At 47.2% G+C, this 23565-nt stretch overlaps 1 protein-coding gene across 1 annotated transcript in view; it reads right to left on the bottom strand.

Annotated features, from left to right (window-relative positions):
• Positions 1-23565, bottom strand: part of CWH43 (cell wall biogenesis 43 C-terminal homolog) — a 365425-nt gene that overhangs the window by 135712 nt on the left and 206148 nt on the right. The window contains exons 8-9 of the mRNA XM_078678207.1: positions 16858-16983; positions 460-539 (exon numbers count right to left, since the gene is read on the bottom strand). Coding sequence (XP_078534333.1) covers positions 460-539; positions 16858-16983 — 206 coding nt within the window. The remainder of the gene's footprint in view (positions 1-459; positions 540-16857; positions 16984-23565) is intronic.

The following is a 23565-nucleotide window of genomic DNA, read 5'->3' on the forward strand; positions in this document are numbered from 1 at the left end:
AATATATTTAGATCAGGGAACTTCCTTTATGGAACATGTTTGCTGTATTATTACAATATTTACTGTTATCTTGACTCATTTCCTATTTTACCTTATATTGAAAAATCACATTTTTCTTAATGTTCATTTCTAATGATGATGCTTAAAAGGCTAATTCTTACTGAATACAATTGAATAAAACTTGAGACATTGAAAAATAAAACTTTTAACTCACACAAAACTCTCTTTATTGACTATTTGCAAGTCATCAACTATTAAATGCATTGTTGGATTGATGTAGATGATCGCTCCCATACACTTCTCCTTTTCCACGAGCAAAGGTCCAAACAACCAGTGGCTGGAATTGTTTAATGATTACACCTAAGATTAGGGTATACAAAACCCCGCTCCATCAAGACACATTACTCATTGCTAAATATGTGTATATTTGATTGCATATATGTTAAGCAGAGAACCTACCTCTATTTCCAATTTTTTCTGATAGGCTTTCGTTCGTAGCCCCAATCCGAGCAATCCAAGACCAACAAACAGTAACAAGACTGAAATAAATAGAACACAGAAAATGGTTTGCTGCAAATCTATTTGGGATAGAGGCAAAGAGGTGTTTAAAAAATAAGAAGCACACTCAACAAGAACGGGATTAGTGGCATTGGGTTATAAAACAGATAGTGACCCAGACACCTAAGGCAAGATAAATAAATTATGAAATCTGAAAAATGTACATCATTTGCATCTTCCCAAAGTATCCATAAACAAGTGAAAATTCAAAAAAGAATCAGCAGAAGAGAACAATGAAAATAAACACATTAAAGCTCCATGTTTCTTTTTTTCTTCTAGGCTGAACATTACCACTTTATCTTCTTCCTTATCTCAGTCGGAGGTAGATAAATCTTCCATTGCCATATTTGGATAAACGTTTTACTAGGCATAGAGCTCTGCTATCTAAGCATGTTTACCTTTACCTGTTACAATGCTATTTTGTTCTCCCCATGAAGTGTGATTTGGTTGCATCACCAGCAGAGTACAAGGCAATGCTGGACAAGGGCTGCACCCCCAATGCACCTGTACTCACCACTATGGCTACTATGAACTACGATTCCTGCGTTGAGAGCATTGCCGTAGTCCAGGTGGCTGGAAATGAGGGACTGGGTGATGGTGAGTCTTGACCTTTGGGCTAGCCATTTCAACATCTTACGAAGCATGCGGAAAATGAAGAAGCAGGAGGAGGAGACAGAGTTGACCTGAATCATCATGGATAGCTTGTTGTCTAGAATGATGCCTTATTTCTTAGAGTGGTCAGTGGTGGTAGGAGTAGATCCAAGTCCTAAAGGCCCCCAGGATGCATCTCTTGGGAAGCTTATGTTTCCAAAGATCAGTACCTCTGTCTTTTCTATGTTGAGCTTCAGGCAGTTGACCTTCATCCAATTGACGACATCTGTCATGCAGTTGTGGAATTTGGTGCTGGTGGTGTCCTTTGAGAAGGAGAGGATGAGTTTTGTGTCATCAGCTTAGGATATGATGTTGAGTCTGTGGGTAATGATGATGATTGCCTAAAGTGTCATATAAGCGTTCCAGAGGGTGGTGCTGAGAAAGGGTCCTCGGGGTACTCCACAGATGATTTCCTTGGGTTCAGAAGTGAAGGGTTGAAGGCAGACTTTTAACGTTCTTCCAGTGAGAAAAGATATGATCCATCTGAGAGTGACTCCTTGAAGCCTATGTTGTGCAGCCTTGTGATGAGTTTGTGGTGCGAGACCATATCGAAAGCTGCCAAGAGTTCTAGGAAGTTCAGAGCCAAACTCTCCCCTCATTTGAGTAGGGCTCGGATGTCATCAGTAGCTGCTGTCTGGGCTGTCTCAGGGCTGTGGTTGCTACGGAATCTGGATTAGGAGAAGTCAAGGAGGTTCTGTTCTGGATGCGAGAACAGTTGTTGGTTGAAAGCTTTTTCTAATACTTTGGCTAGGAGCGGGAGCAGGGAGATCGGTTGGTAGTTGTTGAATTCGCTGGGGTCTTCCAATGGTTTCTTTAGGAGGGCGTTGACTTCTGTGTCTTTCCAGCAGTGGCAATTGAGGTGTAGAACAAGGTGGTGAATACATGCCTGATGCTAGCTTTGCCTAGGCTGAAGATGTGGTGATGACATGGGTCGGCCCCTGAGTGAACCGAGTTTATGATGGAGGCTGTATCCTATGGTGCAAACTGGTTCCAATTGGTTATTTGCATGTCTGTGGTGGTAGAGGTTTTGTTGTGTTGCCGGAAGTAGTCGGTGGCCTTGGGCTGGGGTTTGACGTTTCTGTTGGCGATCAAGACATGAAAGAAGTTTGCAAGGTTGTTACAGAGTTCCTGTGAGGGTGGTGCTGTTGTTTGTTGCATCTAAGGGGTTGGAGAATTCTTTGATGATGTTGAAGAGTTAGCTGCAGTGGGGGGCATTGGGCAAACTAGGGGTGGAGGTCCATGAGCTGGTAATGTTAAAGTGGACGATGGAGTGGTCCGTCCAGGTACGTTTCATGGTGTCATGCGGTCACTGGAGGTGAAGATGGGGTCTAGCGTGTGGTCTGCGGTATGTGTGGGGTTATGGGCGAGTTGGGTGAGTCCGATGTTGTTCATGCTGTTGAGGAGGTTGGTTGTGTTGATGTCATTGTGGTCATCAAAATGGAAGTTGAATTTGCAGAGAAAAATGTAGTTGTTGGAGTATCTGGCAAGGTGGGCGAGGAAGTTGGCGATGAAATTGCCTGAAGGCGACCCCTGATGAAGTTTTTGCTGTCTGTTTGGAGTTGGAAGTTGAGGTGTTCCATGGTTGAGGTGATGCCTTCATTTGTGGCGGTGCATTGGATGGATTCCACCAGGCTTTTAGATTTGGTCTCGGTGGGTGATCTTGTATCCTTGGGATATTGCAATGGGGATGTCGGGCACGGAAGTGGGGTTGCACCAGGTCTTCGTGAGGAAGAGGATGTCAGGTGTGAGGGCAGAGATAAGGTCCCAAATCTCGGTGGTGTGTTTGCATGGTAAGTGGGTGTGGAGAAAGGTGCAGGCGAGTTGACTTAGTGATTTTGTTCAGGTGGTGTCTGTGCTGTGTTCAGGATGGGGCTGGTCAGTGGGCTGGTGTGTGTGCTGTGGCAGGTGAAATCGATTCATGAAGGGGGTGGTGATGGACAGAGTATCTGAATTAAGCAGAACACTCCTACCCAGTCAAAAGATCAGGGCTTGATCCATCACCGTTTTTTAGCTCACTGCACCATCCCAGCTCAGAACCTGGCTACATGCAAATTAGTCTGACCCTGGCCCAGTGCATCATGGGAACAGGGCAGACCAAACTACCAAGCCAATTCTTTACTGGAAAGGAAACAAGCTTCCGGGGACCGGTTTCTGGCATTACAGCCGTCTTCGGCCCGGCTTGCTTGAATCCTGATGGTGCAGTGAGCAAGGGACTCACATCTGAGCATACCCTTCCACACTTGTGGTGGCCAAAACGATTCATGAAAGGGGTGGTGATGGACAGAGTATCTGAATTAAGCAGAACACTCCTACCCAGTCAAAAGATCAGGGCTTGATCCATCACCGTTTTTTAGCTCACTGCACCATCCCAGCTCAGAACCTGGCTACATGCAAATTAGTCTGACCCTGGCCCAGTGCATCATTGGAACAGGGCAGACCAAACTACCAAGCCAATTCTTTACTGGAAAGGAAACAAGCTTCCGGGGACCGGCTTCTGGCATTACAGCCGTCTTCGGCCCGGCTTGCTTGAATCCTGATGGTGCAGTGAGCAAGGGACTCACATCTGAGCATACCCTTCCACACTTGTGGTGGCCAAAACGATTCATGAAGGGGGTGGTGATGGACAGAGTATCTGAATTAAGCAGAACACTCCTACCCAGTCAAAAGATCAGGGCTTGATCCATCACCGTTTTTTTAGCTCACTGCACCATCCCAGCTCAGAACCTGGCTACATGCAAATTAGTCTGACCCTGGCCCAGTGCATCATGGGAACAGGGCAGACCAAACTACCAAGCCAATTCTTTACTGGAAAGGAAACAAGCTTCCGGGGACCGGTTTCTGGCATTACAGCCATCTTCGGCCCGGCTTGCTTGAATCCTGATGGTGCAGTGAGCAAGGGACTCACATCTGAGCATACCCTTCCACACTTGTGGTGGCCAAAACTATTCATGAAGGGGGTGGTGATGGACAGAGTATCTGAATTAAGCAGAACAGAACACTTCTACCCAGTCAAAAGATCAGGGCTTGATCCATCACCGTTTTTTAGCTCACTGCACCATTCCAGCTCAGAACCTGGCTACATGCAAATTATTCTGACCCTGGCCCAGTGCATCATGGGAACAGGGCAGACCAAACTACCAAGCCAATTCTTTACTGGAAAGGAAACAAGCTTCCGGGGACCGGTTTCTGGCATTACAGCCGTCTTCGGCCCGGCTTGCTTGAATCCTGATGGTGCAGTGAGCAAGGGACTCACATCTGAGCATACCCTTCCACACTTGTGGTGGCCAAAACGATTCATGAAGGGGGTGGTGATGGACAGAGTATCTGAATTAAGCAGAACACTCCTACCCAGTCAAAAGATCAGGGCTTGATCCATCACCGTTTTTTAGCTCACTGCACGATCCCAGCTCAGAACCTGGCTACATGCAAATTAGTCTGACCCTGGCCCAGTGCATCATGGGAACAGGGCAGACCAAACTACCAAGCCAATTCTTTACTGGAAAGGAAACAAGCTTCCGGGGACCGGTTTCTGGCATTACAGCCGTCTTCGGCCCGGCTTGCTTGAATCCTGATGGTGCAGTGAGCAAGGGACTCACATCTGAGCATACCCTTCCACACTTGTGGTGGCCAAAACGATTCATGAAGGGGGTGGTGATGGACAGAGTATCTGAATTAAGCAGAACACTCCTACCCAGTCAAAAGATCAGGGCTTGATCCATCACCGTTTTTTAGCTCACTACACCATCCCAGCTCAGAACCTGGCTACATGCAAATTAGTCTGACCCTGGCCCAGTGCATCATGGGAACAGGGCAGGTGAAATGGCAGTGGGTGAGGGTGAAAGGTCCTATCGTGGAGCGTGGGTAGGCGTGGTAGTAGTGTTTGTTATAGTGTCCGGGGTCGAGGGAATAGAGCTTGGTGATAGTGTTTCTGCGGGGGGCGTGAGAGCCATGGGGTGCAGACGGTCAAGCCTTTGGAACATATGCAGCCTTTACACACTTTGCATTAAGTAGGTCTTGGGGTGGACAGGAAGAACAGTGAGCAGGAAAACCTGGGCAGGAAACCCGGGCATCAGCGGTGTCACTTAGTCAAATGGAGCAACTGGATCAGGCTGGAACAAGCAGGAACTGGAGGGCAGAGGCAAGTGGCAGGCTAGGTGCTCCAGTGCTAATTAGTGCGGTCGAGCTGCGGCCTGCATTAAGTAGATCCTAGGGTGGGCGGGGATTCAGTTGGTGGGAAGAACAGTGAGCGGGAAAATCCAGGTAAAAAAATACCGGCAGTGACGCTGTCACTTGGTCAAATGGCCGTAATGGCTAATGGGGTAACCCAGTATCCAGCAGAACCTGGGAAGTCTTATATTTTCTGTGTAGTTATGTAATGTCTTGTAGATTTCAATGTTTTTATTTGTGACACACTGCACCTATTGTGTATCTTGTACCCAATATTTTCTTGTGCATTCTTTTCATATGTGAAAACAATGGTCCTGTGTACTATTGTGAGCCAACATGGTATATAAATATGAATATACCTCATTATTCATTAACGATTTCTGATGTCAATGACTTAATGTATGCATATATATTTTTAGATTGATTAATCAGTTTAGATTTTTGACATAGAGGTGGCCATTCCTAATTAAACAGGGAAGTAAGGATATAATAAAGAAATACCCTACAGAACCAACTGTTCTTCATACCACTTGGTCAAGCGGCGGTGGCAACTGGATCAGGCTGGAACAAATGGAAACTGGAGGCCACAGGCAAGTGACAGGTTAGGTGCGGAGGTTCCTATCAGGTTCCACATCCCTCATTCCTGTGGATGTTAGTTCAATTGTAGACTCTCTAGCCCCATCCATTTGGGACAATTTAGCCCCCATGTGATAAGCAATGGAATCCACTTTCACAAGCATTTCACAACCTTTAAGGTACGGTTGTAAAACAGGGGAGGATATAATGCTCTGCTTGATTAACTCAACATTTTCCAGACATGATGAAGACTATTTAAATTCATTGTTTGGCTTCAATACATTTCTGAAACCTTCTGTAATGTTCCAAACAATTGTAAAAAACTTCAAGTAAAACTCGCATAGACCCAAGAATGAGCAAAGCTGATCAGGGATGAGGAGCATTAACCATTCCATCCACTGTCCCAGGTTTAGCTTTGACTCCCTCGCTAGAGAGAACATGGCTGTGTTTTTGTAATATACCTAGTGCTTGATCATGGGCTGAATCATGCTCAGCCTTCGTCTCAGCAAACACTAAAATGTCATCCTGAAAAACAACCACATTAGTCTCACATTTTAACATTCTGGTCATTGCCTTGTGGAATACAGAGGCTGATGAGGCCAATGGCATTTGACAAAACTGAAAAATACCACTAGAATGCTGGGCATCTACGTCAGGTTCCACCTGAAGATATGCAACCCGAAGATCGAATTACTGATGATGTGGACTGATCAACAGCTGGAATTAGATGTTCTATATTTGGCAGAGGAAAGTTCTCTACAGAGATGACATTATTGAGAAAAGGTAAAATTATGCATATATGTAGATTCCCTGTTTTTTTTTTTAGCCAGACCACTGGGGAAAGCCAGAGAGTGGCATCAACTGGTTCAGTTACAACATATTATTGCATTTTTGTGAGAATCTGGGACAACTCCCCTCCTACACTATGTAGTATATCCTGTGGTATCTGTTTAACTGGAACACTTCCTTCTTTTACTTTGATGGTGTGGAAAAGATTCTTGATTTTTCTCACTTTCTCGTTGGAAACATGACTTCATCTATCTATCTCATTGTTATAACTTTCTGTATTGACCAACAACAAAGAGCATTTGTCCCCAGGGCTGTTGACCATGCTAATATCAGCTTGTGCCAACACCCCAGCACACTGAATACCCTGTGAGCCACATACATGTACCCTTTTATGTTTTTTGTTATGAAAACCATGTTCTGCCCGAAAATAACCAAGCAGATAATTGTTTCTACCTTCAAATGGAGTGGTTAATACATCTGGAGGTAAAAACGTTTTCTTGGACCAATGTTTTTTATATTTTTCAACAGAAATCTTTGAATCTCAATTCAGTAGTAGTTGTATGTCTACACCTTTGGTGCATATGAACACATGGGGATCCCTTTAACCTTTAGTATTCTGAACACACCTTACTGCCACAATCTCTATTGAGAGCACCAACTCCTTCAATTTACTTTTTACTGTGCTTATCTCATCAGAGACCTCTTGGTCTTGAACACCTCTGACAATAGCACACTTATCACCTCTACAAACCTTACCAAATGCTCTACTTTATTGCACCTCCCACTCCCCTGAGCTATAGCAGGAAAGTTTCCTAAAATTGGACATAGGAGAAAAAGATCTACACCTATAACACTGTGCTTTGGCTGAGAAGCATGCCTAACCTCTCCCTTTACTTCCACTGGTCAAGCATTTGGAATAGATTGATGCCATCTGCTTTAGCTAGGTACATGGTAGTATAAGTGTTTTTTAATTGCTCAGCGTCTTCTTGTGAACACTCTGCACTTTTGACTATATACACAGCTTCGTCCAAAGAAGGGTTTTTACAAGCAAGAAGCCTTTGCTCAACTTTTTTAAAATGACACGGGGACACAACATGATCATGAAAGTAGTTGTGATGTGAACCCTTTAAATTCACAATAGCATCCAAAAGCTTTGATGCCGTAACATAGGAATCAATGGACTCATTTGATCCTTGTACTCTCGTGGAAAATGTATGAAGGTGACCAAACAAATGTACCTTTCCTTAAAAATACATTTCAAGTTGTTGTACTGCAACTTGATATTCACTTAAAGCTTAAGCCTCTGCCTGTGTATGCTCAGGAAAGGGATTTAAAACATTTTGACCGCCTAGCCCTAGATATAAATACAATAAGTGTATTTTACCATCCAATTTGAACACAAATAAGCATTACATGAGCAGCGGGACTATAAAGAGAAGGAGAGGGATGGGTTACAGCCTGCATAAGTCAACCTAGTCGAACTCACTAGAGCTGGCTTTTAAGAATACATTATTAGGAAGAAATAAGGCCTGATAGACTACAGATGCTATAAAACTCTACTAAAAGAACTATTATGGCTTATAGACAAGGTGCCCCTGAACCAAACCGTTAGAGCAAGGTATACCACTGCAGTCTGAGCGGCTGAGAACATGCTGGAGACATTGAAGGGCTCTACTGGTTGGTAAGCCTACATTTCCTTCTCAACCTGCCTCATGTTCACCAGCCCTGGAGTTGTTTTGTGATTACCTTGGCACATGAACCCCTGATGACAGGGAGAGGAGACTGAGGAATATTGTGGAATTCCCACCCACTCCTTTCAACCTCTATCACTCTTTCTGCCCCTAAAAGGACTACTATAGGCCTCTGGTGTGTAGACCATTGGCTTGAAGTGGCCGTCTGAACAGATTTTTAAGCTATTGTGGTGTCAAGGTCTAGTGTCCACATATATCTCTCTAAGGTGCTCCTTTGTTGCTGGTGAGTATCATCCAGACTTGTTAGTTGCTACAGCAGAGTAGGGGCTCCCACAACTGGAAAATCATAATCAGATCCAGCCAGTTATGTGTAAGGACCCCATAAACATTTTGACTACCTTCCTGGCACTGCTTGACACCTTGCATTTGCACATATTATGTTTATGACCGTATTTGTATCCATTTGTGTCTATCAATTTCGTAGTACATTGCCAAAGTGGTAAAATAAATGTCTGTTCATCTCTATCTGTGAAGAGGAAGCAAAATACTTTGAAACTGAATGGATTAACAAACAATTGAGGCTAAAGTGATTGGTGTCAAGAGGAAACAATACTCAACAATGAAAAACCGCCAAAGGAATATTCTAATCAATCATGCATTGTTTGAATACAACTATGTAAAGTTGCGAAAGCAAGTGTAGGAGCATTACTATGGAACTGTTTCATTACTACCTCACTACCTGTGATATTCCGGAATTACAAGGAGCCTTCCTATTCCAAACATTTTAACATAATATTGCTCAAGTAGATTTACTTATAGTCTGTACTGTTTTTAAATGCCTTCAAACAAAAGGTTGGCTAGAATAGGACAGTCCGAAGAGAATTTCTGACAGCTTCTTGTGGGCCATTGCCATTTCACTCTGAGGCCCTTTCTGCTTTATCCTTATAGCGAGTGTAGGCAGAAATGAATATGATGCGTTCTTGTATCCTGTTGCACTCCATCTGGAGGGGGTAACTGAGCACACTGGGTGCTTGATGTTTCAGTGGGATGTCAGATAGTCGTGGCGCCAAGGTGGCAGGTGATCATGATTGCAAAGGTTGGAGGATAGTGTAAAAGAACTCCAGGGCTCAACAGATCATAGTAAATCACACCATATCAGTCCTCAATTGCTCATGGCTATGCATGTTTGCTTTTTTTCAGAGTTTTATATAGCGTGAACTAGACCCGAGACATCGGGTATCAGAGTGCCTTACATGCGCACCAGTTTCGTTACAGACGGACGCCTTCATTTTTGTTAGGCACAGGGTGTAGGGAAGTGGGTTTCTGTTGCAGTAACCCCACCACTTTTTGCTAACCCTGGGCAAAGCACTACGCTATGCTCGCGTAGTTTGCGAAGTTTTCGCAGCTTCGCACTACGCGAACTGCACGTAGCACAGTGCAAACATGCGTAGCGTAGTGCAGCGGTCATTTTTTGCTTGCTCGCGGTCCTCAACATCAAGTTGGCGACCGCGAGCAAGCAAAATGACATCCTCGCAAGACTTTTTCCTTGTTCACGATCAGCAACATCAAGTTGCCGATCGCGAGCATGGAAAATAAACATCCCGGCGAGATTCTCAACATGGGGAGATCAGGTTTCTCATTGCGAGTGGTTGCGCATGCTCGCGACCACTCACGATGAGAAACTACCAGTCTGCGTTGAGAAAGCTGCAGCTCGAGTAAAAATCTACTCGAGTGGCAGAAAAGTACAGCTCGCACTGTGCAAGATGCCGTTTTCAATGATTGCACAGTGCCGGATGCTTGTCCGCACAGTGCAATCATTGAAAATGACATCTTGCACAGTGCGAACATGCTATTACGCAGTTAGCGTAGTGCAAGGCGTATCGCGAAGTGCACTTTGCGTAGCTATGCGTAGCGCTACTTCGCGAACTACGCCCACCCTACTTTTTGCCAGACTACTGATGCACTTAGACTTGATGTGCCCTGGGTCCCTTCCAATCAGGCTCCCAGGGCCTGTGTTTTCCCCCAAACTGACCCAATTGGCATCTCTGGCCACATGTCAACCCCTGGTAAATGGTACCTCAGGTACCCAGGGCACTGTGACCAGAGAAGGCCTCTAAGGACTGTAGCAATCATTGTGCCACCCTTAGAGGTCCTGTACCCTGACACTCACGCACTGCCTTTGCAGGCTTCGTGTCTTGGTGCAGAACAAAGTGAAGAGTCGACATGGCAAACATCCCTGTGTGCAATGCCCACAAAACACTGCCCTGGCCTACATCAGTTACCTCTCTAGCTGGGTGCCCTATGCCAGTGGTGAGGGTACAGGTGCATGAGACCTGTACCCCTACAGTACACAGGTCCATTCATGGGAACTGTAAGTGTAGTGCTGCCATTAAGAGTATATTGTGCTGGGAGTTTGTCATTACAAACTCCACAGCACTGTAATGGCTGCACTGAAGACTGGGAAATTTGGTATCAAACTTATCAGCACATTAAACCCACACTGATGTCGGTGTGGGATTTAATGTAAAATGCACAACAGAGGGCATCTTAGAGATGCTCCCTGAAACTCGACCAACTCCCAGTGACCTGACTGAGTGGCTGCCTAGGCTGGACCCCTGGGTCGAGAGCTTGCTGCTCTCAGGGGGCTGAAACAATGCATGTCCCGGGACGAGGTGACAAGCCTCTCCGAGGATGGGCAGGGTTCACGAAGGAGAAGCTTCAAAGGCATGCCGCCTTTGTGAGCCTCTCCAGACCATTTGCTGCTTTCAGCAACTGGTCCCCACTGGTTCTACCCCCCACTTTGGGCGGGAGACCCGGCGGGAAAAACAAAGTGAGGAAGAGAGGTGGGCCCATCTCTGCCAACTCACCCCTAAGCACAACCTCGAGAGCCCACCATCTTGGGATGGGGCGACCCAGCCAACCAGGGATAGGCTCCTGCCCTCCTCCCACTGGAGAGTGGCAGAATAGGGGGTGTACCCACCCCAGGGAAGGGACACATTGGTCCCTGCCATTTAGCTACCTGTAGCGCCCCTAAATTTAGTATTTAGGGACACCCTGAGCCTTCCTTCCTCAGATCCAGCAACCACAAGAAAAAGAAGAGAAGAAGAAGGAAGAGAAGCTGTGCAGAGCTGACAAGAGCACGACGCCCACTGACTTGGCCCCAGCCCTACAGGCCTGTCTCCCCTCGAACCTGCTCCTGCAAAACCAGGGCGTGTCCAGCGACTAGCAACCTCAAAAAACCCCGGAGGACCTGCCTGCATTCACTTTCCAAGCTGTTTCTCCTGTGAACACCGTACGTGTTGGAACTGCAGCTTCTGGTGCCAGCCAGGAACTGTGAATCCAGCCCACTCTGCACCCACCGAGCCCGGCCCGAGTTTGAGTGAACAAACATCATGAGGAGGTCCCCCTGGCAACCCTCACCAGAGATGCTGTGACCCCTGACCTGCCTTAAGCCTTCAGACGATGCCTGCAAATACAGAGGACCCCCCTACCACGACCAGACCGGGTGAGAAAATCCGACGTCACACCTGCACCCAACGCACCATGGCCTTGTGTGCCCAACCCAGCGGTGCCTAACCATCCCTCTATATCCCTATTTACCCTTCGAAGTGTTGGTCGCTCCAGGAAGATCCTCGTCCCCGAGCCTGCAGTGTTTCTTTGTCCCGGAGATTCTCCATTGAAATCAACAGGTCACCTGACCTCAAAACAGCACCCTGCACCCGGCCACCCTAGTGGCCGGGTGCAGGGTGCCTTAGGAGCTTTGCTCCCACAACTCTGTGGCCTGCTTGCCAGCAGCCACCAACTGGAGTCCCCCTATCCTCCATAGGATAGCATTGGACCTCAACACTCTGCACCCGGCCGCCAGAGTGTCACTGAGGGTGCAACAACAGTGCATCACTGACCGTGGGAGATCCTGGAGTCTGACCCCAGGAACCTAACTCCAAAGACCGATTATCTACCTGGAAACTGATAACCTCTTTTTCCTCATAGAATAACATTGACACTTTTTCTCCCCAAAAGTTTCTAAGTGTCAACTTTTGAAAACTACAAATATTCCTTAAAAACCAGCCGAATAACCAAAATGCATTTTCTCAACTGTTTTCGGGAAATGTCCCAGTGCTGAATCTAGGTATCCAGCACTGAGTAAGAAAAAGTATTGGTAACATAACTTACCTGCTAAGTGAATTTCCTCTCATAGGATAACATTGGTGATTCTATGTGAAAAAGTTTTGGTGTTAACTTTTGAAACGCAATAATATTCTTTCAAAAATCGTACCTCTAACTAAAGCGTATTTACTCACCTGTTTTCAGGAAAAGTCCCAGGGCTGAATCTAGGATCCAGACCTGTGTTATCAAAAGTAATCTGAAAAGTAATTAACTGCATTTTACTTAAAAAGCCCATTCATTCGAATGTACTATACCTGCAAAGTTTTGCAAACTGCTTACTTAAAACCGTAACCAAAACCAGTACAAGTAATACTACAATTTTGAACTGTGTTCACACGAGTAACTTACTACTGCAAAGTATTTTTATGCTTACCTGTGCCAGGCTTGCTTGGTTCTAGAAATAAACAACAGTATATTTTTTTATACAAAGCAATTGGCCTAGAGTTCAGTTCTAGAATGTGTGAATTTATTCGCTGACTGAGTGTGTACATCAAATGCTTAACACTGTCCTCTGATACTGCCTTACTGCTCAACCAAGTTACCACTTTAGAGAGTAAGGTTCTATCTAACTTCAACCTTTGCTAAACATCTGGAGAACCTTGGACTCTATACACATTGTACCTCACTTTGGTGCAGTATATATCGAGCCAGTTTCTTACACGGGGAGATTACGTGATTTGCCTAGAATCACAAGAAGTTGAGCGTCCATGTTGAGACTCGAACCCGGTTCCTCAGCTTTGAGGTCAACCGCTCTAACGGTAAGGCTACATCCTCTCCCCAGTGTTGGTTTTGGATACCTACTCTATAACTCACCTGCACTCTTTCCGTAATCACTGTGGCATTGCCTGGAAGCTACACTATCGAAATGCAGCCCACGGCTATATTTGCTTGCAAGAAGGGGGGCCATCTTCACTTATTGCTATCTTGTTTTGGGTGAAGTTACAGATATAGAGGTATTTGGTGGATTTCCTGTAGCAGAGTAGAGTTTACCCGTAACAGGAACACCGAAACCAGTATGTGGTACTTTCTGGGGATTTGGTTGGAATCAGTATCAGGCCAGTGGTTTCTAGACAAACTGTGAATGAATTACAGATTTAAGATCTCCTTGATCCCTCCTCATCCCAGTCTCCTTCTGGTCCTCTGGCTCACAACAATTCAGCCGATCTATTTTGCATTATGCTTGTTTGTCGCCTAAGCTCCACTTTCCATCCTATTGTCCCAGGTGAGGAGTGACAGGATACAGGTGACAATAGAGGTGTCTTTTTGGGAGCGCATGTTGGTTTTTCAATTTCCATAGAAGGGATTCAGGATTGTTTTTCATTCAAACTATTAGGGTGAAATGATCAGCCATTGTTGCCTTTAGAGAATCATAACGGGATGTATAGTAGTGAAGAGCAGCTTTCAGGCTGCTTAAGGGGTTTCTAGTGGAACGACCAGTGAAAGGAGTTAGAGTTGCAGAGTAAGACCTGCCTTTAGCAATGGCAGCTCTTCAGGGCTCTTCTTTGGGTCCCATACATCTTTGAACTATCTTACTGTGAAATCTTTTCCCAAGTCACATCAACTCCACTAGGGATTTGGTGGCATTGACACTGTGGTGAGTGATTCCTCTTGTCTCAGGTTCTTACCCGACCATATGATTCCCCACCTTGGGTGGTGTTTGTTCCTAAAGTGCTTCTAAATTTTACAGAGAAGAAGGGGTTGTGTTCTCAATCTCCATCACACACCTTATCACTGTTGTGATCCTCGTAGAAAAGTATAGTGATTCTAACATATCATATGAGCAGGATCCTGAGATAGGAGATGCAAATACCAGCAGTGGCTGAGTCCAATGAAGTCTGCAAGGGGTGAGAGAGCAGTTTAGTCCACAACAAAGAAAGTAAAGCCAGAGTGAGCATGAGGTAGTGATGTTACAGATAACACTCCAAGAAAACCCCAATGAAAGAGTAAGAGTGATCCAAGGTAGAAGCCGGGAGCTGATGATGTAACCAAGAGGCAGAAGACAAGGGGGACTTTCTTACTGTTCTTTGAGACAGAACATGGTGCATTAACAGAATGAGTACAAAAGCTCAGCATGTGCAGAACGATCAAGCAGCCTGTGGATCTGCAGAGTTTGGGAAAAGACATTAGTGTCACCAGCTCTCCTGTCAGCATGATTCACAATAATGACCAAATATGGAGACTACATTCGACCTGTCAGAGGTCTAAAACTGCAGGGTACATTCCACAGGCAAGCCACAAACAATGGCAATTATATATATATTTGTAAGTCTCTGTTTAACTCCAGCCTACAACATAAGAAAAGCAAGAGTATTATAGTAAACAAAATAAGCAAAGCATCAGCAGAGGTGAGAATTAGAAATGTAAACCGGGACTAAGTACTCAAAAGTTTATTACAAATTAATAAGAGCCTAAAATTGTGTTTCTGATGATTTGCTAGGAATGTAAACCTTCTAATTCTCTATAACCCTCCGTAGGACAGCAATGGTGAGCGTGCCCTTCAGAAAGTCAGTGATCAGGGTTCATGGGCAGGGCAATCAGCTGATGGGCATAGTGTCCCAAAAGACCCAAAAGTCCTCTCTGAGCGAATGAAAATAAGGGGGTTTGTACAGCTTTTCTCAAGAAACGTGAGAATTAATTTTCAAACCTCGCTTATCTGACAACAGGGCACAGAATGAGAGGTTATACTTTCAAATAATATTACTGAATGTGACAAATGTCAAACATTAATAATGTTAGCTTATCTTCCTATACTATGAATAATTCAGACAAGCAGTTGTAACTTAAAGGTAAAAGTGTAGATGCAGTCTGAAATTCTCAGGCTTGCCTCTGTAAGCACAGCATTTGTCACGTATTTCCAGACAAAATGTTTTAATTCTCTCTGGACTGTAGCACGTTCTATAGTTATCAGAGGTGCAGGAAGAAGTGCAAGCTTAGCCCTTTAAAAAAACATCTAGTGTCTTTTCCCAATATCTGTCCTTTGTGCACCAACCAGCTTCCAGTTGGTGTAGAGTGCTGATGACACATGCCAAGCATTGTAGCATTGTGTCCGGTGATCATAAGAGCCTATGGGCTCTGTCCTCCCTTATGTCACTCTCTTAAGCCCTCTTCTGTGCATTGCCCTCAAAAGAGGGCACTCCACTTATCATTTCTAAAGGCACCTATAGCACAGTGTCATTTGATAACCAGAGCCACATTCACATAAAAGATAGAACGTTTGGTATGAAACTTCCATGGGCCTTAGAATACCCCAGGGTCTGACACTGAACCCAAAATGAATCTAAAGCATTACACTTTAAATATTGACCCATTAGTGCATAGGCATAAAGAGTTACTGCCACCATTGTGAATTTCATGCCACCTTCATTATTGCCATAGGCCTCAATGTACTCCTGTTAAAGATACACTCCTGAGAGTGTCAGGCCTTCTGCATCTAATGGAAGCAGTTGCAGCGAGTGACGTCCATGTCAGAATGAGATCATGTATGTCTATGCATGCATGCATGGGTATGGAGGGATGAAGATATGACAAAAGGCAGAACAGACAAGAGTACAGGAGTAAATAGAAAAAGGTGATTTCTGGCTGATTTGCTTAAAGATCAGTGAAACTGTCTCAAAATAATTTACCTCTATCTTGGAAATGAGGGCTTTTCACTTTAGATGAAGACTGCTTTGGAGACCTGTCTGCTGAGCAGATATTATTTTGAAGTTTACTGGCAGAAATATAAGATTGGAAGAGATGTAATATTGCATGTCTGTGCATGTATTTTTCTATAAGCTGGGTAGCTAAGTAAAGCAGGGTTGTGCCTTGCAGAGTGGAACAAAATAGTTCAGCAATCTGGGCGATGGTTAGTGGGTTCTATCCTAGCACAGGCCAGGAGGATCTTGTACTGTTTATTTATGTTTTATTGATGACTTTCTGCTAGGTCCCACAGTAAGAAATGCTGCTTTGTAGAAATAGAATTACTGTGATTGGATAAAGCCCTATATCTAAGACTATTATTGGTTGACAGCACAATATTTTGCTTGGAGATCTGCAATCAAAAGTATATGAGCGTTGCTCTGAACATCTTCCTGCAAGATACAGAATCCATCACTGGCACTCAATTCCAACACAGTGTGCTTTAAAGGAATACACAATCAGATCAGTACCAGACTGAGGTGCAGTGAATATGCAACCTTTTTTTTGTAATGCAATGCACAGTAAATATATGTACCTAGTAGATGACGCAATGCATTAAACAGTCTGTAGTGTCACTTACACAGTTTAGTAGAATGATCAATGCTGGAGAAAGCGGACTTATGACTTTCTTTAGTCTGCAGAGTGCTGTCCAGGTACTTCCTTGGACGAAAACATGTTCCCAGTCCAATAAATAACATCATGATACCTGCAAAACATCATTTTTAAATATGAAATGTCTCATGATCTTGTCATGCAAGGATAAATAGCCACCAACAGTTTTGCAGCTAAAATCCGCAATATCCAATCAAGCTTCTCAGATCTGAACTGCATTGATGATAATCAGAAGGTCTCGACCAACAGATATCACTGATGCAACAGTGGGATTTGCAGCTATAGTCTTGATACCGCCTACTGTCCAGGGTCTCAGGTCCACATGGTAAGCGCTGGTGCTAACTTATGGAAGGCCTATGGCCACTAGCACGGGTATTTTCATGCACTGCTGCTGATATTGTGTTTTATAATTAATTGGCATCAAGAAATTTGCTACTCAGCTGGCCTTTCATAAAAAGTTGTATATTCCTGTGCTTGTATATGTCCCCAGAAAGCCCCCATTGGATCATAGAGTTTTGTGTTATGGCTTTGGTTAACCATATTTTATATTTTTTATTGCAAGGAACAAACTATATTGTATGGCTTTCTTATATACCAGTATTTAAATAACTTGGGATCAGAGGAGGATTCTTTCAGCCCCTCTGAATACAGAGATTATCCGTAACATCATGGAAGTAGGAGGAAATAGTCAATCACATTTTTAGTGCTAAAGAGCAATTTGAATTATGGGGCATATTGAGTATGAAACCCACACCACAGCGATACCCATCACCTATGGATCATTGATAACATAGGCAGAGCATTTCCACCCCTGCATACTCAATTTTGCAGAGTGCCTGAGGACCAACGGGCACAGATACCATGCATACAGCTACACTAACGAAAATAAGCCAAAGCCAAAGGCGCTGGTCAGCGTCTGCATTGAAAAACTCAAAAATCCAATGATCAATTCTTGAAACAACAGGTGCCTTGATAGCTGTTAAGCTAAACATATATTCCTGGAACATTGCAGGTGCAAAACCCAAACTCACATATAGTAAGCTATTAGAGATCTGGGCTACATATGACATCATAGCACTGCAAGAGACCTGGTTGTCAGGTCTATTCCAACTGCCGGGGTATACATTACATCAGGTGGATGTCAAAAAAACAAGTCACATTGTATATATATATTTATATATATATATATAAAACTACAAAACCTTCACCAGGTGACAAAGGCTGTTGCAAATATATATTGCTATTTCCAACAAGGTGCTGTTAGGTTGGCTTGCTTCCTGAACGCTGGTGGTGCACATTAAAGCACTACCACTAGTGCTTTATTATAAATTACCACAAAACATTTCCCATCAAAGAAAAAGATGTCACTCTGGGATAGAAGCAGATCACCACTGTTTATTCCATCGGGTCACCCCGTACAGGACGAGTTCCGGCTGTGCAACAGCCTTGTCACTTGGTGAAGGTTTTGTGATTAAATATATGTATATAAATAAACCTTGGTGTATTCACAACAAGATCTACAGCAGAGGCTGCTTGTCCCACTGTGACAACAACAGCATTGTCGAAAGCATATGGGGAAAAACGAACAAGAGAATCAACAATAAAACATTAAATACAGGGGGCGTGGCTAAGAGCGTCAAGATGGCAGTCGCACTTTAATAGTGCTCGAGACCCCTCTGTCATCCACTCTTCCATCCGTTGCCATCGAGGAGCGCCTACTGTCCCATGCCGCTTACCTGTCTGTCCTGAGACCTGTGCCTCTTTCAGTCTGTGTGGCGCCCGGGCTCCGCGAGAGGCCCCTGCAGAGACCTTGGCCTTGCGGCATCTCCAAGATGGCAGCTCCGCTTCCCGGCTCCTCGGCTAGTTCTCCGGCTCGGATCTCCTCCTGAAGTGCCTGCAGTGCTGCGATCTCGGGGGTCGGTGGCACTGTCCCGGCCGGAGCTGGAGGTGCTGTGTTTCCTCCCCTCCTCCGGTGGTGTGTGCCCGGCTGGGCGAAGGTCGTGAAAAGAGGCACAGGATCCTGCCCGTGGCATCTCCTGTGGCTGATCTCGTGCTGCGATGCCTGCAGCGACTGTGGGCTGGTGAACGAAGCCTGTGGTCGGCGGATGGGAGAGGCGGGTGTTGTTCCACCCAATGCATCCATTCTGCCCTGCCTGGTGGAGGCCGCTGTGGACTGCTGGGACTGCGGCCTTGACAGCGTCCGTAGGCCTGGCGAGGTGGTTGCCTTGATTGTCGGGCGGGCGGCAGTGGTGAAGGCAGGTGCCTTCCTACTTCGAGCCCACCTCCCACGCCGCCCTGCTGGACCTGAATTGCCGCAGACGAGGGCCCTGCTTGATTTGCAGCCGCTTTCCAAAGTGCATGTTGCACAATGAGGATAGTGCATAGCCTGGATGCGAGCACACCCTGCATCACAGAGGTGAGGAGCTTGAGGGACCCTTTGTGCTCCTGGGTGGCGGGGGTTCCAGCCGTCGGTCGGGAGGCAGAGAGTGCTCTTCTCCCCCCCTCCTTCTGGGTCCCGGGGGCCTCTGCGGCCCAACTCCCTTGGCTGGTTGCGCGGTTGCTTGGGGCGGCCCGAGGACCCTTGGGTTCCTGCTGTGCCGGTGGTGTGTGGGTGAGCCTCGGCCGGTGGGTTGGCATGCTGAGAGGAGCTGGTCTCCCTTTGGCGAATCACTCTGCTGGATGGGGGCCCTGGGGAAGATTTTGGCCACTATGCCGGGCGGCGGCGAGGGAGTCCCCTTGCTCTTCGCTCATTTCCTGGCTGCCCCTCCTCCTGCCCATCCTGTGGGCCTTGTCTTGTCACTCTTCTTCACTGGACTGGCCTTTGATCTGTGGTGCGGACATTGACACATCCGTGCGCACCGACGCACTTACATTCCTCCTGGGACCACGAGTGGGGCCTGTGGGTGGAGGGTTCGGCCATCGGTCGGGCGACGGGGTGCCATGGGTTGGAGCCCCCCTCCTCCCCTCTCATTCTCTGCCCCCCCTCACCTGTACGCCTGAACCCCACTTGGATCTCTTGCCTTGCTGGACGATAGTCATGGGGAGAGATAGGGTACCGAAGACCCCCGTCACCCAAACAAAGATGGACCGCTTCACAACCGAGTCATGACCCTCATCAGGCAGGACCTTCGTAATGCCACGGCCCGGATCACAGACACTGAATCCTGTATCTCCACCGTGGAAGACGAGGTCCAGCAACTCAAGGAACAGGTCGTCCGCGTCCGGTCTCAAACCCAGGAGCTTCATCGGTGGCCCGAGGATGCTGAAAACAGGTCCCGTCGTAATAAGCTCCGCCTGCTGGGATTTCCAAAGGGAGTGAAGCAGGGACGGGTGGCGGACTTCGCGGAACGCTGGTTGCGCTCATGGATGCCCAAGAGCTCCCCTCCTCCTGGTTTGTGATCGAATGGGCACATCACCCACTGGCGCCCAGGTCGCCACCGGGAGGGGCCCCCCGGCCGATCATCATGCGGATCCTCATCTTTAAAGACCGAGACTCTGTGCTGAGCGAAGCCCGTAAGCAACAAAACCTCAAGTACGAAAACCGGACGATTATGATCTTCCCGGACTACACCCGTGAGGTACAGGGTCAACGCCGCTCATTCGGTAAGGTCAAGCAGAAATTGCGTGCTCTCAATATTCAATACAGGCTACTCTTCCCGGCTCGCCTGAGAGTTGTGTTTCAGAATAAAATGCTCTTCTTTGACTCCCCTGATGCGGCCTGGACATGGACGACGGAGGAGCGCCCCCTGAAGCTTCCTGTTCACTCTCTGTCTCCTTCAGCTGGCGATGATGGTGCCAGTCTACCTGCCCCGGCCCCTCGGCCACAACATAATCAATCACGCAGGCAACGGGGTCAGAGATGAGCACAATCGGACTCGCCGTTAGGCTCTACTCACTCGTTTGCATCTGGGGCACACTCCGGGGACCGCCCTCCGCTGCGGTGCTCTGGTTCCTCATGCTGTTCGGACCCTGGGGGTGCTGCACCCCTCCCGCTGCTGTTGGATTTCCCGGATACAGATCTTTTTCGCAGCCCAGCGCTTCTCACTGGCCCTGCTTGATTCCGCTTTTGGACTCCAGACGCAGCTGCCTCGGCGAATGGGGACTGTACCTTCGCCAACTACTAACTTTCTCTCCTGATAGACATTGTCATGTACATCCTATTGTGAGGAAGGGTCCTCCACGCTTTCCTATTCCCAGACGTTTTAGTTTGGTCCCTTAGTTTATATTGTTAGGGCGACAGATTCTTCCGTTCCTGAAGTATAGGGAGGGGGGAGGGGGGACCATTGTCCAATTTGTTTTTGTTGTTCTGTTTGTTTGTTGCACCAGCACACATTCCCAATTATTACATGACTAGCACTCACACGACACTCTGCTTCACTTCCTGGTGGGATACATTAGGCCTTACTTGGGCACCCAGCCATGCTTTCTGGCGACCCCTCCCAAAGCCAAGCTTCCCTGTAGGATTTTACCCCGCCACTACGACCTTCTACCACCATGACTGACATGCCCGTGCTAGGGCTTCCCTCAGCGTAACGTCAACGGCCTCTTGGACCACTTCAAACACATGGCTGTACTGCGATACGCACAACGCCTTGGGGTAGAGGTTCTCCTGCTTCAAGAGACACACTTGATGGGCAATCACTGCCCCTTCCTGGCACGTTACGGGTATGACAGGGTATGGCATTCAGGCTTCTCCCGGGGTTCCCGTGGGGTGTCAGTCCTGTTGAAATGCTCTCTTCCCTTTGTGACCACGTGGGCCATCCATGACATCCAGGGCACCTCAATGGCCCTTTGTGGCACATTGAATGGCAACCCCCTCAACCTTGTATCCCTCTACTCTCCCCCATCGATGCTAACAACGACCATAGCCAAATCCACTGAACTCCTGACCTCGCTGCCCTTGGGCTCCACTTTGCTCGGGGGTGACTTTAACGCGTTTTGTTCCCCTGAGCTGGACATGATGGGCCCCCATCCTGTAGTAGACTCACGCAAGCAAAACAGTTGACGGATTGGTCTGAATCGCTGGGCCTCTGTGACACGTGGCGTGTCTGGCACCCACATACCAAACATCTTACACACACCTCAGCCGCTCATCACACGCAGGTGCGTCTCAATGCGATCTTTGTCCCTTCGACCGATTGTCTTACGATTCAGGATGTCTCCATCCTCCCTAGGGGTATACGCATCGTTCCTTCAGGACAAAGAGTTCCGGAGGGTGGTGGGACAGGAACTCGAGCAGTATTTCCTGACTAATGATGGGTCGGTATCTTCGCCGGGCACCCTATGGGAGGCAAGCAAGGCCACGATCAGGGGGGTCGCCAAGGGCCAGCTCAAGCGGCAGCAAATTACCACGCGTGAAGCGCAGGTGCTACGCCTTGAACAATCCTCCTCTTTGGCCCCCGACGCTCCCGAGGAGAGGCTTCTTGCTCGCATCCGCGTGTAGATTAGGCAGCTTTCCTTGGAGGCGGCTAATCTCCTCTGGCATTCGTCCGTAGCCAGACTGTTTGGCTGGGGCAACAAAAATGGCTTGATTCTCCACAGACTAGTCAACGATCTGAGGGTGAATTGCATTATACCCGGAATATTAGCCCAGGACAGATCGGTATGCCGCTCCACAGGGGAGATGGCTCATGCCTTTACTTCCTACTACCGCCAACTATACACGGCCAAAACCCCAACACTCTCGCTCTCTGGCTTGCTAGGGGTCGGGAACGATCGCCTCCCTCGCCTGGATTCCACTGTCCAGGTGGAACTGGATCGCCAAATCACTCAAGAGGAAATTGGGGAAGCAATAGCCTTTGCCTCCTCCAGCAAGACGCCAGACCCGGATGGCCTCCCTCAAGAATACTATGCTCTATATCGTGAAAACCTCATTCCTTACCTCGTAAGTCTGTTCCGGGAGGTGGCTGAAAACGGTTCCTTCCCTCCTGAGACAGACATGGCCATCATTGTGGTTCTTCCCAAATCTCAGCCAACCTCACCATGGTGTGCGGACTACCATCCCATTTCCCTTATCAACACGGAACTGAAGCTGTTCCCACGTTCCTTGCCCAGTGGCTCAAGCCCCACCTGTCAATATTGGTTCGCCCAGACCAATGTGGGTTCATGTCCTCATATGGTACCCGGCACTGTCTCTGGAGGTTGCAACTGGCACTAGCCTACCGTCACTTGCTCACCCTCTATTTAGCGGTCCTCCTTGTGGACTTCGAAAAAAAACCTTTTGATTTGGTGGACTGGGGGTTTTGGGACGATGTCCTCGCCACAATGGGCTTTGATTCCCACTTTCGGGGTCTGGTCCGTGTCCTGTACACCCGTCCGAGGGAGCGTGTCCTGGTTAATGGGGTCTTGTCGGAGCCCTTCTCTATCTGCAGGGGAACGAGGCACGGGTGTCCCCTTTCCCCCCTACTCTTCACTTTGGTGATTGAACCCCTGGCGGCCCTGATACAGTCGGACGGGCGTGTGCAGGGCCGGGACTAGCCCAATGCGGAGGCTGATAAGATCGCTCTTTACGCGGACGATGTCCTCATTTACCTAGCGGACCCTGCCTGGTCCGGCCCTCAATGCCTCTGAACTCTTCAATCTTTTGAACATGCCTCTGGCCTCCGGCTGTACCCTGATCATTCGGTCCTGGTCCCTCTCCACCTGTCTAGAGAATGCTATGAATGGCAGTCCACCA

Source organism: Lissotriton helveticus, chromosome 2_2, assembly GCF_964261635.1.
Source record: "Lissotriton helveticus chromosome 2_2, aLisHel1.1, whole genome shotgun sequence".
Lineage (NCBI taxonomy): Eukaryota > Metazoa > Chordata > Amphibia > Caudata > Salamandridae > Lissotriton > Lissotriton helveticus.